The 15,022-nt window shown below is 40.0% G+C and overlaps 1 protein-coding gene across 1 annotated transcript in view; it reads right to left on the reverse strand.

The window, feature by feature from the left end:
* Positions 1-1,997: 1,997 nt before the first annotated feature.
* The window catches only part of TMX3 (thioredoxin related transmembrane protein 3), a 42,363-nt gene continuing 29,338 nt past the window's right edge, over positions 1,998-15,022 (reverse strand). Inside the window, exons 11-16 of the mRNA XM_004745620.3 lie at positions 12,904-12,961; positions 12,663-12,716; positions 11,787-11,843; positions 8,582-8,711; positions 6,712-6,780; positions 1,998-5,326 (exon numbers count right to left, since the gene is read on the reverse strand). Of these exons, the coding sequence (XP_004745677.1) occupies positions 5,069-5,326; positions 6,712-6,780; positions 8,582-8,711; positions 11,787-11,843; positions 12,663-12,716; positions 12,904-12,961 (626 nt within the window). The 3' untranslated portion in view covers positions 1,998-5,068. The remainder of the gene's footprint in view (positions 5,327-6,711; positions 6,781-8,581; positions 8,712-11,786; positions 11,844-12,662; positions 12,717-12,903; positions 12,962-15,022) is intronic.

Below are 15,022 nucleotides of genomic sequence, written 5' to 3' on the forward strand. Positions count from 1 at the left end.
AGGGAACTCGGAGCAGAGGGCTGTCCACCGGCGCGTCGGTCTTCCGTGTGGTTCTCGGAAGCCCGGGGAAGCCCTCCCGGTCTCTGCAGTCTTCGGTGCGGTCCCTTCCCGCGCACGGCCTCCCACGCCCCTTCTCTCCACCTCCAGCACCCGCAGAGCCGCGGACACACCCAGGACCCCGGCGCCTTCCTGTGCTGGAAGAAGGCTGTGCTGCTCTGCACGGCCCGGGCCTCTCAGCCCGAGTCCCAGAGATGCTAAGGACCCTAACAGCAAGGATTCTATGTTGACAACCGGCTATATGAACAGGAAAACGAGGGCAAACAGAAAAGTAGAAACCTGGGAACTGAGCGTATTCTACGTTATAGCTGTCCTTTACTACTGATAAATTGCAAGAAAATGCCACTTTTTTACTAGTTGTTGAAAACCCCTTTTCAGTTCCTAGGGAGATGGACTTATAGGAAAGCTGAGGGCTGAAGACTATTGTCCAGGACGGCTTGCTGGAAAATCAAATCATCTATAGCCAATATGCATTAATATTCTAGATCTGTGTTCAGGTAACATTAATATCCGTCTAAACTACAGACACATGCCGATAATCCCACTGGATACTTGTATCCTCTTATCATATTCATTTTCACTGAAAGCACAAAACGTAAAGGATTTTTGGAGATGTTTTAAACTTAAATATTTGCAATTATACTTAATTTCAATGTTAAAGAAATATCAAGTCCTTTTCATGTCTATCCAAAATGTTAGAGCTTGAATTGCAAAAAGTAGCCAAGCAAATTTAAACATATTAGCATTTCATATTCTCAAAGTCTTGGCTTTTCTCTGTGGTATATGATGATATAAATTCTAAAAGGGGTTAGATGAGAAATAAATTGGGTACATACATGTTATAATTTGAGCTGTTTTCATGTGCCAGCCATGTTCTAAACGTGCCTCGTGTGTAACTCATTCAATCTCATAATCCGGTGAGATGGGTTCCATTCACCTAGAATCAGCCCAGGAACGGGGGGTGGACATCTTCCCAACTCTGCACAGGAGTGACGGAGTCAGGACTGGAATCCAGTCACTGACAGCAGGGCCTCAACACTCACAACATAGGCCAGCTTCTGGGCAGCGACGTGGGAGCCTGCCACCATCCAGGGAATTCACGTAGTGGACACATTCGGTCCCTCTGAGCAGGGACGCTCCTGATAAGCAGCAAGTCTGTGGCATTCCCGTGTTGGGGACAGCCGATTTCTGGGCTGTGGTTCCAGTCTCAGAGCAACTCTCACTAAAAAATTGTGCTCAGGTTGGGGCACCTGGGTGGCTCTTTGAGTTAAGCATCTGCCTTCAGCTCAGGTCATGATCCTGGGGTCCTGGGATCAAGTCCGGCATTGGGAATCCCTGCTCAGCAGGGAGTCTGCTTCTCCCTATGTGACCCTCCCCCTGCTCGTGCTCTCACTCGCTCTCTATCGAATAAATAATAAAAAATCCTAAAAAAAAAAAAAACAAAAAACAAAGACTGTTCATGGCATAACATATGAAAAATTGATTATTGAAAATAGTATTTGTACAAATTTTTTTCATAATATACTCTCCCCATTTGATGCTATTTTAAAAAAAGATTATCTTGAGGCTTTCAATTCCCATTTTATTGACAATGAAAAGGGCGGGAGGATGTGTTGGGTCCAAGATAACCACTGTAGCCGCTGATCAGACTCAAGTCCAATTAGTCCAACTCTAAACCCTGAAATCAATGTTTAAAAATAATCTGATTTTACAAATTAAAAAATGTATATAACCTAAGAATCTCAGGTTCTTCATCTATAAGGGAATTAGATAACACTCTGCTCTTTCTCGTCCGTTTAAACTCATTATATGTTTCTATAATGACAAATAGCTTACAGTTTAATAAAAGGAAAAATAATTTGTTGGAAATCAGTCTTAGCTGCCCTCTGCTTGTACAAGGAACTATTAGTGTTGAAAACAAAACATTTTAGTAAAAATAATAAACTGTTTTCAATTAATTTATTTTAGAAAATCAAAGGTTTACAATTGGTGCCTTAAGGCAAGATTTCATGAATTCAACAAGTTAGTAATACAGACTTTCAAAAACCTTTATAGATTTAGTCCAAAGTAGAAAATTATTTTTTTGCCCACTCTTGGACTCAGACACATTCAGAAAAAATATATATTTATAAAAATAAAATGGCAAACCTAATCCCACCAATTGATCGTCTTAATATCGCACACTGGTTTATTTGAACAGTGTCTGCAGAATAAGAATAGCTAAGTCGTTTTCCCTGTCCTACCTCCATATCACATAAAGGAATGATGAAAATATGTAAATTGCTTTTTAGAAAACCCAAACCAAAAAGCCCCTGAAGCAAAACACAAATAACATCAACAAAAATCCACTAAAGAAAAATAATATAGTTGTTTAACTATCACATAGTTTCCATCAACCTCTAGACTATCTGGCTCTTAATGCTATTTCTAAGTCAGATACCCGGGAAGCACTAGGGGAGAGGAAGAAAATACAACTTCAGGTCTAATACACCTCAAACAAGTTTCAGATAAAGTAACTAGAGAAATATTAATGTGTATGATGAAGGAAACAAAAAAGGTTGCAAGCTATAATGAGATGCAAAGCTTGATAAATACACATACTTTCTTTCTCCTACATATATCGTCTGAGCCCCAGATTCAGCAACAGCAAGCCATCTAGGATTCTGAAATTTATTTATTTATTTATTCTATTTAGAAATAGAATTTTATTGCAACTGAAAGAAAAGGCAAAACTCTAACTTACTCAAGGATATTCTCATTAATATCATAAGATGGCTCACCATTGAGTTAGGATATCTATATTCTACTACTAGATTCATTAAGAAAGTAACTTTATTTGGGAGTAATATTTCCTGAAATTAAAATTGCATTCCTAGGTAAGTGCAGATACCAAATTAAAGGCAAAAGCCTACTAGTGAACAAAAACTTTAAAATTTGTGTTGTGAGAAGTCTGATAATATCTAAAGTAGAAACAAATAAAAAGCAAAATTCTAATGCAAAAAGAAAGAAAATTGTGCATTTACAAACCATGTACACATTTTGTTTCCTAACAGACACACTTTGGAAACACAAACAGAATTTGGGGCAACATAGCTGTGAAAAAGGTAAGAGAGAACTAAGGCTTATTAACTCACTGACAGGGAAATCTCAGAATACCAAGGTGGCTGGACTTCCGTTTGAGACATGCTGAGCTTTCACTTTGTTTTCTTCCTCTACTGATGTCTTTCATCTGTAAGTGATGCCAGACAAAGGCCAAAGATGTGCAGACAATGGACATCTGATAATGATAAACATGAAAAAGAAAACCGTGACATTTTCTATAATTTTCTACTGTCCCTGGTGGAGACTGGCTTTGCCTTCCTTCCTGGATTAGACTCCAGTGAGGCACTGTACTCACCGAAGCTTTTTTCACTGCTGCAAAACAAGCCTGACCACTGGGAACATTAGTATTTATCCTCCAAAAGAACCCCTCATTACTCTCTGGAGAGGAATCTACTTGTTAAATTAATGGCATTTGATTATGATATGCTACAAGAGCACATGGATACAACAAAACAATTGCTAGTAACTTCTCAGTACTCAGATACCAGTTTCAGTTCAGCTGTGATCTGCGTGGCATCAGAGACAACCAGCAGCTGCCTTGAGGACCGAAGTCCAAGCACCTTCTGGAACAGGACCATGAGTTGCATATTTTTAAAGTGATTAACCATTTCAGTCTTTAATAAAAACCATTCCAATCATCACCCAGACGACGGTCATCTAGTAAAAATCCTAAACCTAGCTCAAATGAAGGGCTTAAAAAATAATCTGTAATAAACACACCATAATGTTGCTTAAAACAATGCCAATTTTTATCCATTACTCAGGATAGAATTCCTGATTCCTGTGTTAAATCCTTAGAGAGAAGAGAGGTCACTGGCTGAAGTGGAGTCAGAACTGACAGGACAGAGAAGGTAACTGGCAGATGTCTTAAGTCACTGGGTTATCATAAATTTGTTGACAGGCTGATTATGTCACTCATTACTCATTATGAACATACAGATGCCCATAATATTACATAATAGACATATGTCAATAAATTTTATCTATGTATACGTAAATATATTGTGTGTGTGCGTGTGTATATACACACAGATACACACATATCATAAATTACCACAAAGTCACCATAAACAAAAAGTCTGATATATATTACTTTTTAAAAAGTAGTAGGAGCTTTTTCTCAGAGAGAATTTTTACAAGAAACTCCAATATAAAACAGAGACCCTCCCCTTCCTACAGCAACCACTGAAACACCTGCTAAGCACGTCCCAGGGCATGGTTTAAAATCAGTGTTCCAATCAAATTCATTTATTTTGCAAAGATTAGACATAAGACAATTTTTTCCCACTGCACAGATCTAAATGAAATTTTCATAATGTAACTGAGTATAAAGTTAAAAAGGAACATTTCCTCTCTGTTAAAGTAGTAACTAAAAATAAAATTGCTATGCTATATAAAACCAAATTATTTTTAAGTCATAATCTTAATTTCATCCATGGAAAAAGTTGTTTGTTCTCCTTAGAGTGCCTAAATTTTAAAGATTTAATTTTACCCATGTAAATCTTATCTAAAACACGAGGAGAATGAATGGTGGGGGGTGAAGGTATTGCTTTTCTTTATCAAACATGTATCTTCTACCTGACTGACCAATTTAAATATTCTGCCCGAGAATCTTAATTGTGTCACAGAATATTCAGATAGAGAAACATGCAAAAGAACTGATCTGCTATAACGTCTATAAAGTGAATTCTGATGGGGTGTCTGGATTTTTTTTCAGGACGAACATATCATCTCTTTGCTCCAAACATTTCCCTGCTTATGAAGGACTACTTTAACCCATGCAAGTTGATATTAGCAAAATACAAATAACATATTCTCTTTTGTAAAGATCATGGTTAAATGTCTAAATTCAATAAATAGGCTCTTTAATAATTTGAAATCCTATCAAATATTCTATACTAGCAAAGTCTCAATCTTTCTTCTTCTCTAATACATCTTTGGGTCCTTGCACTGTAGGCACTAAGGCGTCTCCGCTCCTTGGCTCCTGTTCTTTGCTTGCTTCTGTTGCTTCTTGGCTTTCACTTTCACTTCTGGACACTTCATATCGCTCTTCGATGTAGCCTCCGTCGGTGTCCGCTGTGTAGATGCCGTAGCACATGATACTGATGACACCCAGGGGAAGGCCAAAGAGAAAGCAGCCCATAAGCGGAGAGCTCTTGAAGATCGACTGTGGGAAGACAATCACAACTCAGTTCTCCTCCTCTGTACTCCGAAATAAAATACACGAACGATTTCAAAACCTCTGCAGATTTCCTCCTCTTGCTACCACTCAACTTGCTTTTAGTTCCAATGAATCAATGTCAATATTTCTGCAGCACTACATGTTAAAGACAATGTAAGAGGCAGAAATTTTACACGTGTGTGTGTGTGTGTGTGTAACCAGGTACCTGCAGCAGCAAAAGGCACCGAGTATTTTAAAAGCTCACATGAATCTATTAGCCACAAAGGTCTCTGGCAACTATGTGCCAACAGCTCTGGAGCTGTCTCCTGGACGCCAGGAATCTGCCCATTGAGAAGGCTGGTCATTTACTGTAAAGATGGTATATGTACCCATTTCTCCACATGACATTCTAAATATTTTTTACTTGCTGGTTAGCAGTAAAGCCATGTTAACTCCCTCAGTTTATACACAATATCCTTGGTTCTCAGAAAAGTGAAAGGCATTTTGCTGAACAGGTTTTTCAACTCTACTGTCCTCTACAGCTTATGACTGTAACTCGAGAGCTACACAGGCGCACTCGGAAGATGGCAAGGTCACTCTGGACGGAGGTAATGGAAGAAGACTTCCCAGAATATGGGTGTGCCGAGGCAGAAATCTGAGCATCAGTAAGAACGAGGCGGTGTGAGCACTAGCGAGAAGCACCAGGGACGCTTCCGCAACATTCAACAAATAATGAGACCACGTGAGATGGAGAGAGTGTTCTCACATGTGTCACTGGAAAAGGGAAGGACAGTGGTCGCAGTGGACTATTTTAGTGGTCTTCATCGTGTAGTGGTACACGAATGAACGGGAGACGGGGTCACAGGAAGTGAAGAAACCGCGTGGAAGTTAGAGCAGCACGAGGTACAGTGTCGTGAGAGCCGATAAGGAAGATTCCTACTTTGATGACTGCTTTTGGCCTTAACGAAACATCCCTGGAGTCAGTAGCTCAAGAAGAGAAGTTGAACGAAAGTCGTCTAAAGCTCAAACAAATTTAGGAATGCCTGTGCTGTGAAGCTGACTGAGAGCTGAAGCAGATTTAGATCCAGTGACTGAAAAGGGCAGGAGAAGAGAGTCTGGAAAACACTCTGATGTCATGTCCCCGAGGTAAGGATTCTGAATGCCAGTTAACTCACCAATCACACAGAAATGAGTCATTAGAAAAACTTAATTTCCACCTGAAGAATGTATTTTCTTAATATAACTACAGACTAGATTTTATCTTTCAAATTAAAGATGCATTTTTACGTAATTCTTTGAAATTTCAGATTTTGCCTTCATTAGACATAAAGCAACTGTACACCTACCTATTCTCAATTATCAGTGACACTAAGCAGACTGTCACAACTCACCACAATGGTAGATTTGGCATCAAATACTATTCTTTTCAGTCTCTGCAAAATGCTGTCACCTCCTTGGGCCTTAAGTTTAACAGGAAAAAATAAAAACAAAAACAACAATTAAATTGTTATTTAAGTACCATGATTTCATTTTTCTGTTCTCTAATGTTACAACTGCAGGTCAAGGGTTGACCCTACGAGATTATGAAAAGCACATGAAAGAGCCATGCAGTACGTTATTTACTGTTGTTGTTTTTTTTTTTTTCTGCCTCAGCTTCATCTGCTTTCTTGTGGGAACACACTGTGATGCTCTTCTGAATCAGTGTCCCTGCCACGCTCCAAGCAGCCCGGCTGAGGCTGACCCCGCAGCCCAGGCCTGCCTCACTGCCAGGGTTTGGGTGAGCTGTTAAACTGAGGTTGGTACAGGTATCTTTGCTATTGTGTCTCCCTAAGAATGAAGCCCCCACGCCCCACACCCACCTCTTCCAAAAGTGCTGAAAGACAGAGAAAAATTGCTGATGAAAATCGATCAGCTCTCTCTGCATTTGGCCATCCCTGAAGTCTGGCTCATGACTCGAATTTCCAAACTATGCGAGGCTGTCTTTGTTATCAAACAGTTTGAATTGGATTTCACTAACTTATATGTAGAGGAGTTCTCCCTCATAGAGGTGAGTTTCATTTCAACAAGTATTATTTTCACAAATATGAAATGCCTACTAAGCGACTGCTCCCAAAAAAGAAATGCTTATTATCCTGTGAGTCAACTTTCAAATCAAGTTTGTAAAGCCTGAACAAAACTTTCATAAAAGCCTAGAAGTCACATATATTTTTCTATTTTATTCTAGTCTGTTGGAATAAGATGCTTGCTGGTCAGTGTGCGGAAGTAGCTTCATGGCCCTGTCATGTGGACTGCAACCCACAGTCTGAATGACACTGCAGTAAGATTTACAGAAATAATGGAAAATTCAGACTGTCCGTTCAGATTTCATTTTTAAATTCCATTAGCCAACAGATAGTACATGACTAGTTATGGATGTTATGCTCAATGATCCATTAGTTGCATAGAACACCCCGTGCTCATCTCATCACGTGCTCTCCTTAATGCCCATCCCCCACCTACCCCAGCACCCCCTCCCCGCCTTCTGTAACCCTGCTTGTTTCCGGGAGTCCAGGGTCTCTCATGGTTTGTCTCCCTCTGATGTCTTCCCATTCAGTTTTCCCTCCCTTCCCCTGAGGTCCTCTGCGCTATTTCTTAGGTTCCACATATGAGTGAAACCATATGGTAATTGTCTTTCTCTGCCTGACTTGTTTCACTGAACATTAAACCTTCCAGTTCCATCCACGTTGATATAAATGGTAGGTATGTATCCTTTCTCCACTCATTATTTCTGAGAAATACTTTATGTGATTGGATTTGGAACTCTCCACCGAGGCTCTGATTCTCAGCGCATTTTAGTCTTATTCACAGGTTTTCTTGGCGAAGCAATCTGAATAACTTAATCCAATTAGCCTCCTGAACCCAGAAAGGTTAAGGGCCAGGAAGGTTTAATACTGGGATAGCTCTGAACCCTGCAGACCTCTCAGCGTCCACAGCCCAACTCCACACGGCAAGGGCACCTCCCACTCACTGTGACCACCAAAACCGTCTTCCACACAACCGTGAAAGAGGCATTTCCACCCATGAGCAGCTTCTTCCACAGAGGAACCGTCTATGTGTCTGAGAATGTGGCTCTGTGATGCGTGAGCAGCCAGGTGGGGAGCACTGCCCCCCACCCCAGGGGGACGACTCTTCCTTTCAGAGTCAGAGGAAGAGAAGAGAGCTTGTTTCTCCTCGAGCTCCTCCTCTCAGGAAGTCCCTCTGAATTGGGAGCGAAGGACTCACCTCGACTGTGCCGTCCAAGATGTTATTAATGAACTGCACCATGTCCTCAGCGTTTCTGATCTGTCTGTCTAGTAAAAAGTATTGTTGGTTTGAAGTATTCAGTACAACCACAGTTGGGACTTTCAATTCACTGAAAGCAGAAAAGCAAAGAAATCAAAATACACATTAAACACAGAGATAACAAATATTCTGATAATCGTGTATATCCTGTCTAAGTAACAATGATCACGAAAGGAGGAAGCTGGATAAATAGCTTTGCCTCCCTATGCTTACATGAAGAAAATTTCAAATTGTGCATTTTAAAAAAATAGCTAAATGATGAAAAACATTTTAGGGCATGTGGGTGGCTCAGTCTGTTAAGCATTTGACTCTTGAATTCAGCTGAGGTCTTGATCTCAGGGTGGTGAGAGCGAGCCCTGGACTGGCACCACGCTCAGAGGTGACGCTGCTTGAGATTTTCTCCCTCGGCCCCTCCTGCCACCCTCCCACTTGTTTTCGTAGGGGAAAAAAAAAAAAAAGTGAAAGGAAACCTTCCAATATATAATATTGGACAGTTGAGTATTTGTGATTAAGCTAAAACTTATTATGCACAATCCATATTTTAAGCCCAATACTTTTCACATATCAATGGGTAGAGGTGAGTAGGGGGAGGGTTGTAAAAATCACGTGAGAAAACTCAAGTTTAATCTTCAGCACATTACCCTGTGTTCAGTAAATACTATTCCAAATTCTCTGAACTGCTCTCCCTCCATATTCTGCCGCAGCCTCAGGAAGTGCTTCACTGATTCACAAATAGCAGTTTGCAAAAAGAAAATGTTACTAGAGGAAGCCACTTCATTGAAATCATTTTTCTCCTTTTGAGGACAGGTTGTTGCATAATCATAAAAGGAGGAAGGTGCTTGGTTCTGTATGTCCTCTGCACATGGGTTTGTGGTTATTGGTATGTCTCTATGAAAATTATGCAAAAGTACAAAACTTTACAGTAGAAGCAATTCACACTGCAGTATAATCGCCACACAAGTAACGTGGCTCTGATTCTCTACCCTCACCACACAATCCTCTTTTCCCAGTTAGGCAAAACACGCTCATGTGACCCTGATGTTGGGCTCAGCCACGTGACTTGGCCAAGGGGAAGGTTAACAGAGGCTTGAAGAGCGTGCGTAGGGATAGGCTTGTCTTCCTGAGTTTCCGTGATGGCCACACGACTCCCCCCCCCGCCCCCACCAGGAAATAGCCTGCCAGGGTCAGGACATACAAGACTGTGCAGACCGGAACCTCAGAACCTCAGTGGCAGTTTGGAGCCACATGTGTCTGTGCCCAGTCACCGTTAGCCAAGCCCAGGTACGTGAGAGAGAGCACATATCATAGCTTGAAGTCACTGGGTATCAGGCTAGTTGATCACCTGCTATTATTAGGCAATAGTTAGCTGACCGTAGAATTTAAAAAAACAAAAAACAAAAAACAAAAAACCTTAGCTTCACTCTTGCTTCATAAAATATACATAAGACAACTTTCTGATTTATATCAGTTTAGTTATTAGTTGTAATAATGCATAAGTAGCAAAAAGTTCTATTCTAACAGAATGGATCAGAACTTGGCCTGCCTATATTTCTATCTCTGCCTACCTATGATCTCTCTGTCCAAAAAAAAAAAAAAAAAATTTCTACTATAGAGTGTCCCTTCTATGAGTTTCTATAGCATAACAATTTCTCTAAGCTTTCTACAAGGTCTGCCATACTCCTTAAGCCCAAAATTATTTTATAGGCTATGGGAAATGTATAAATAATGTTTTTCTACTTTGTTTTGAGTATTAAAAATTCAGGGCCAAAATTTTCAAGTAACTTTAGTCATTACCTATAAATGATAAATACCTAAAATGATATAGATCCTTTACTTTATTTTCCTTTGTCTTGATTTCTTCATTGTATATTATATCTGGTACTTTATATCACCAGTAAAGAGTCTCACATTCTTATTGGAATAAGAGGGATAATAAATAAAAATGAATAAAAGTAACACTAATTTATAACTTTAGGCTTTCAACTGAAAATTCTGAATGTTATTTCGGGTTGTGAGTTTCATTTTTATTTCCGCAGTGTTCTTACTTGTAAACCGGAATACTACACTGAAACATGAATGAAGGCAACTGCTAGCCCTTTGCTACTGAACAAAGCGGAAGAATACCAAAACACAGTATCAAGTTAACTGCAACTGGAACCTCGACGCTGCTGGACACTCACTTGTGTCCAGTGAGTTTTCCTCATCTTCAGTTCAGGGGCCGGTTTTCAGGTCCACACCCTCCAGACCGCCCTTCTCCTCCTACCTCCTGCGTGCAGTCTGATGCCCTGCCTGCAATAACGTCTCCGCATTCTTCTTCCACGTAACTGCATCGCTGCCTCCTCTGACAAGCATTTTTGGATCCCTCCTGCCATTGTGTGTACTGGGGTGTGGGCAGGAGCCTGTATGTTTCCGGAACCCTGTACTATAAAGACCTTTTCGTACAGGTTTGCAAATACTATGTTGTCTTACCCAGCAGACTACGAACATTTGGAGACAGGGACTCCACTCATTTTCTGGATCAAGAGTACCAAACACAATTGTGACATACAGTAAGTACTAGATGTCTACTGCATAGAGTAGCTTCTTATCTGAACTGAATTTACTCTAAGTACGATGTTTCCTAATAACAACTTTTTGAAGTGGCAAATGAGATTTTTATGTCATAAACATAACTGATGGAATTATTTTAGAATTGTGTATTTTCTCTGTAACATTATTTTTACTCTGTTAAAATGAATTCTGCTAGTATAGCAGCTAATTCTTGAATGTAAAAACTTCTTACTTAAATAACCTTTACTCACAGAAACCGAACTTAAGGTAAGGTGTATGTTAAACAGAATCTACAAGGTTTTTAATTTTTGAATGCTGTCTTCTTTCCAAAATACATGGAATTTAGAAATAAATTTTTAACATGGAATTGAGAGATACATTTTTTTAATATAGAACAATATTAATGTTCAGTGAGTTTCCAATTTAGATTTAAAAACTAAAGTACAATACTTGATGGGAGAATACGTGCATCAGCACAGATGAAAAGTTCACTTTTTTCCCCAGCTATTAACGCTTTTAAGTGTCTCAGAAACAGAAATTTTAAAACTGACAAAATTGGGAGCAAAATCACTCAGTCATTTAAAACTTTACTTACTCCATCAGCAAGGTATTTATATAGTCGTTTCCATCCATATGGCCAAACTGAAAATCCCTAACCAACAATAACCAAAAGAAAAAGAGAGAGAGCAGTATTAGGTACAAAACGAGGTAAATGTGTACAAAGAACTGAACGTGAGGGCTGGAGCACGTAAACACGTAATATCCAACTCACATAAAGTAGATGCGCAAGAGAATATGACTTCTAATGGCTTCCGAGATAAAATACATGAGTACGAGGAAGTAAATTCAAGATATTTCTAGTCTACATATTTAAAATGTAGGTCAGTATTAGCATTTCTAACTAAAATATGTTTTAAGAAAAATAACCCACTTCGTTTACCAAAGGACTTATAAGAAGATGCTCCTACTATGTAACAGGAGAAATATAAATATATATCACTGATAAATCATTGGAAGACTCAGAATAAAAAGGGAATAATTAAATAATATAATACATTTATAGGCTGTCTGTTACGGCAGCAACAAACAATGATTTGGCACAAAGCAACAAGATCGCTTATTTTTTATATTCAGTTATTGTCTGAGCTCCTGTTATAATCATCATCTGTCTATATCTAACTTGTGATTGTTCACTTAACTTTATCTCAAATGAATGAGTACTTACACATATTTCCTAACAGCAAATGTATCCCAAATCCCATCAAGAAGCAAGTATGATACAAGTTATAAAGTTTTTTTTCACTTGTATGACAGAGCAAGTCCAAACAATTCATACTGAAATACAACACACTGTAATTCACTTCAGTATCTTGATTCGCCTTTGAAAGTATAAAACAGTTCCACTTTTGCTGTACTATACTATAAAATATAGTTAAAGAAAAATAAAGGAATCTTGAATGCAAGCACCTACCTGTGGAATTGGTCTCTGTAATCTCTAGCAACTTCCTGAATAACTGACTTTAATCTGTGAAAGAATACAAGAATATTTCACCTCTTCACTTCAAAAATATATTATCATTTTTCAATTATAACATCTGCTGCCTTATCTAATACTGTGGGGAAAGTAAGAAACTGTATCAAGTTTATCTGACGCCACGTAAAGTCTGAGTTAGATGGTATGTGAAGCTTAAAACTATTTCAAGACACTATACCTGGTATGTTCAATTGATGTATTTTTCTCATCAATAACTGCAATAGCCACAAGCTTTCCTGAAATTAAGAAGGACATATCTAAATTCAATAGCCCTCATCATACAAACTTTTCAATTATTATTGTAGCTGTGAATTGGGAATTAGTAAAGAGTTTCTAGAATTTAATTCCGAGTATGCTACACGTCACGCACAGCAGAATGAATCAATGAATGAGTCAGCTGGAAGTGAGAGCTTCCCTCCCGCCTCCCATCCCCCACATGTAAATAATAGTAAATATTTAACAGTTTACTAAATTGCACTGTTTTCACAGTATCCACAAACAGAATAAAAGGAGTACTTTGTCAAAATCTAAGACATTAAGAAATAAATGTATTATTAATTGATAAAGGGAATTTATTATTAGTTACTGTACCTCTAAAAAAATGACATATAACAAGAGAAGGATTTTTAGATACTATTCCCTCCAGTGAGTCACGTCACTACTTGCCAGTACTAATACACAAAACAAAACTGACCCAAATTTAACCCTCAACACAACATAAATCACACTCGTCTGGAACATCGTCTAGCGACAGCGGCCACAGTAACCAGAGCGACAGCGGCCACAGTAACCAGAGCACTGGTACTGGAGTCAGAAGACCAGATGCCGCAGCGGAGCGTGCGGGTCCCATTCTAGGCCGGCCGGGAGACACCTGCGAAGCACCAGTCACCAGCTGAGGGCCGTCCTCGCACACAGACACGGCTCTGAACTAGTGGGAAGCACAGTCTAGCAGGGAAAACAACAGAGACACCCAAAGATCATGTACACCACAGCAAAAATGTACGGTAAACCAGGAGGAGAGCCGTGAAGGTGTTCGGAAAGAGACTAGAGCGAACGTCGGCAGTTCGAGCGCATGCCTGGACGTGCTGAGAAAGCGCTGCTCGGTCTGAGTGCGACGACCAGCACAGATGAACTGTACACGGCCAGGTCTAAAGCTGCGCCGACGCAGGCTGCACGGCCTTCTAAGAGACGTCGGGGTGGCTGGAGAAGGGAGAGCGAGGAACGAGCAGACCGAGAGGAGATGGGGACCGCGGCCGCCAGGACTTCCAAGAAAAGCAAGCCTGTCCGAAGCCACCGAGCGCCTGGACGTCTGTGCTGGTGGGGCGAGGGGCCAGGTGGGACAGTGGGCAGGAGCAGAGCCGCGGCAGCACCACCAAACAAGGGCAATGAGGTTGGATACAAAAAAGGAACATTCCACAGCCAACATCTTTCCAAACTCGTCTGGGAGAAGACACTATCTGCATAGAGCCCGAGCTGCCTGTTTTAATTACCTCAAGGTCATGCTGTCTCCTATGATGACTGAACTGAGAGCAAAACTACTGTACTCCTACATAGTACCCCCTTTCCCCTCCCGTGAGTCTGAAAGAATCCAAAAGTAAACCCACAATCTCTGACACCGTCCACAGCAACGTCTAGTGCTGAGCTAACACACGCCTCCCTCTGCAAGGATCAACAGACAAGGAAGCGTCACCAGACACAGAACATGAATAAGCAGGCTCAGGAGCCAGAGCAAATAACCGAAGAGTTTGAAAACACCATGAGAACCTATTAGAACATTTCTAATTTGCATTTTTAATCAGACTCAAAAGCAGGAAATCATGAAGAGGAAAAGCTACGCACACTACTTCTCATATAAAAAGCTGAGCCTTGAGTACAATTTTCCCATTTTATTAAATCTAAAACTATATTTCAATCCCCCTTATCACAAAGTTGTGAATGAAAACAATTGTGGCAATAATATTCATGATTTCTCTAATTCATTTTAAATTTACAAAACACTTCCTCCTAAAACTTCCCATGGTAACTTCTTAGAACCGTGGCAGTTTGCATCTACTTGAGACCCTCCATTCAAAGCTCCTTACAGCTTTCATCTTTGCATCTATAAATATATTTACTTTGCTTGTCATTTTCAATGTTGTGACTTTAAGAACCACGCCAACGTGGCGTCCACCATTTCCTCACAAGTAAAAGTGGGTTTCAAAGGTTGTGATGAGGTGTATTCCAACTCCTACTACAAAATCAGCTCCCAATACAGCTTCCTCGTTATTTCTTCTCATCTCCTTATCACCCAGGCTCTG

The sequence above is a fragment of the Mustela putorius genome, unplaced genomic scaffold (assembly GCF_011764305.1).
Source record: "Mustela putorius furo isolate JIRA1106 unplaced genomic scaffold, ASM1176430v1.1 tig00000835_pilon_pilon_pilon, whole genome shotgun sequence".
Taxonomy (NCBI): Eukaryota; Metazoa; Chordata; class Mammalia; order Carnivora; family Mustelidae; genus Mustela; species Mustela putorius.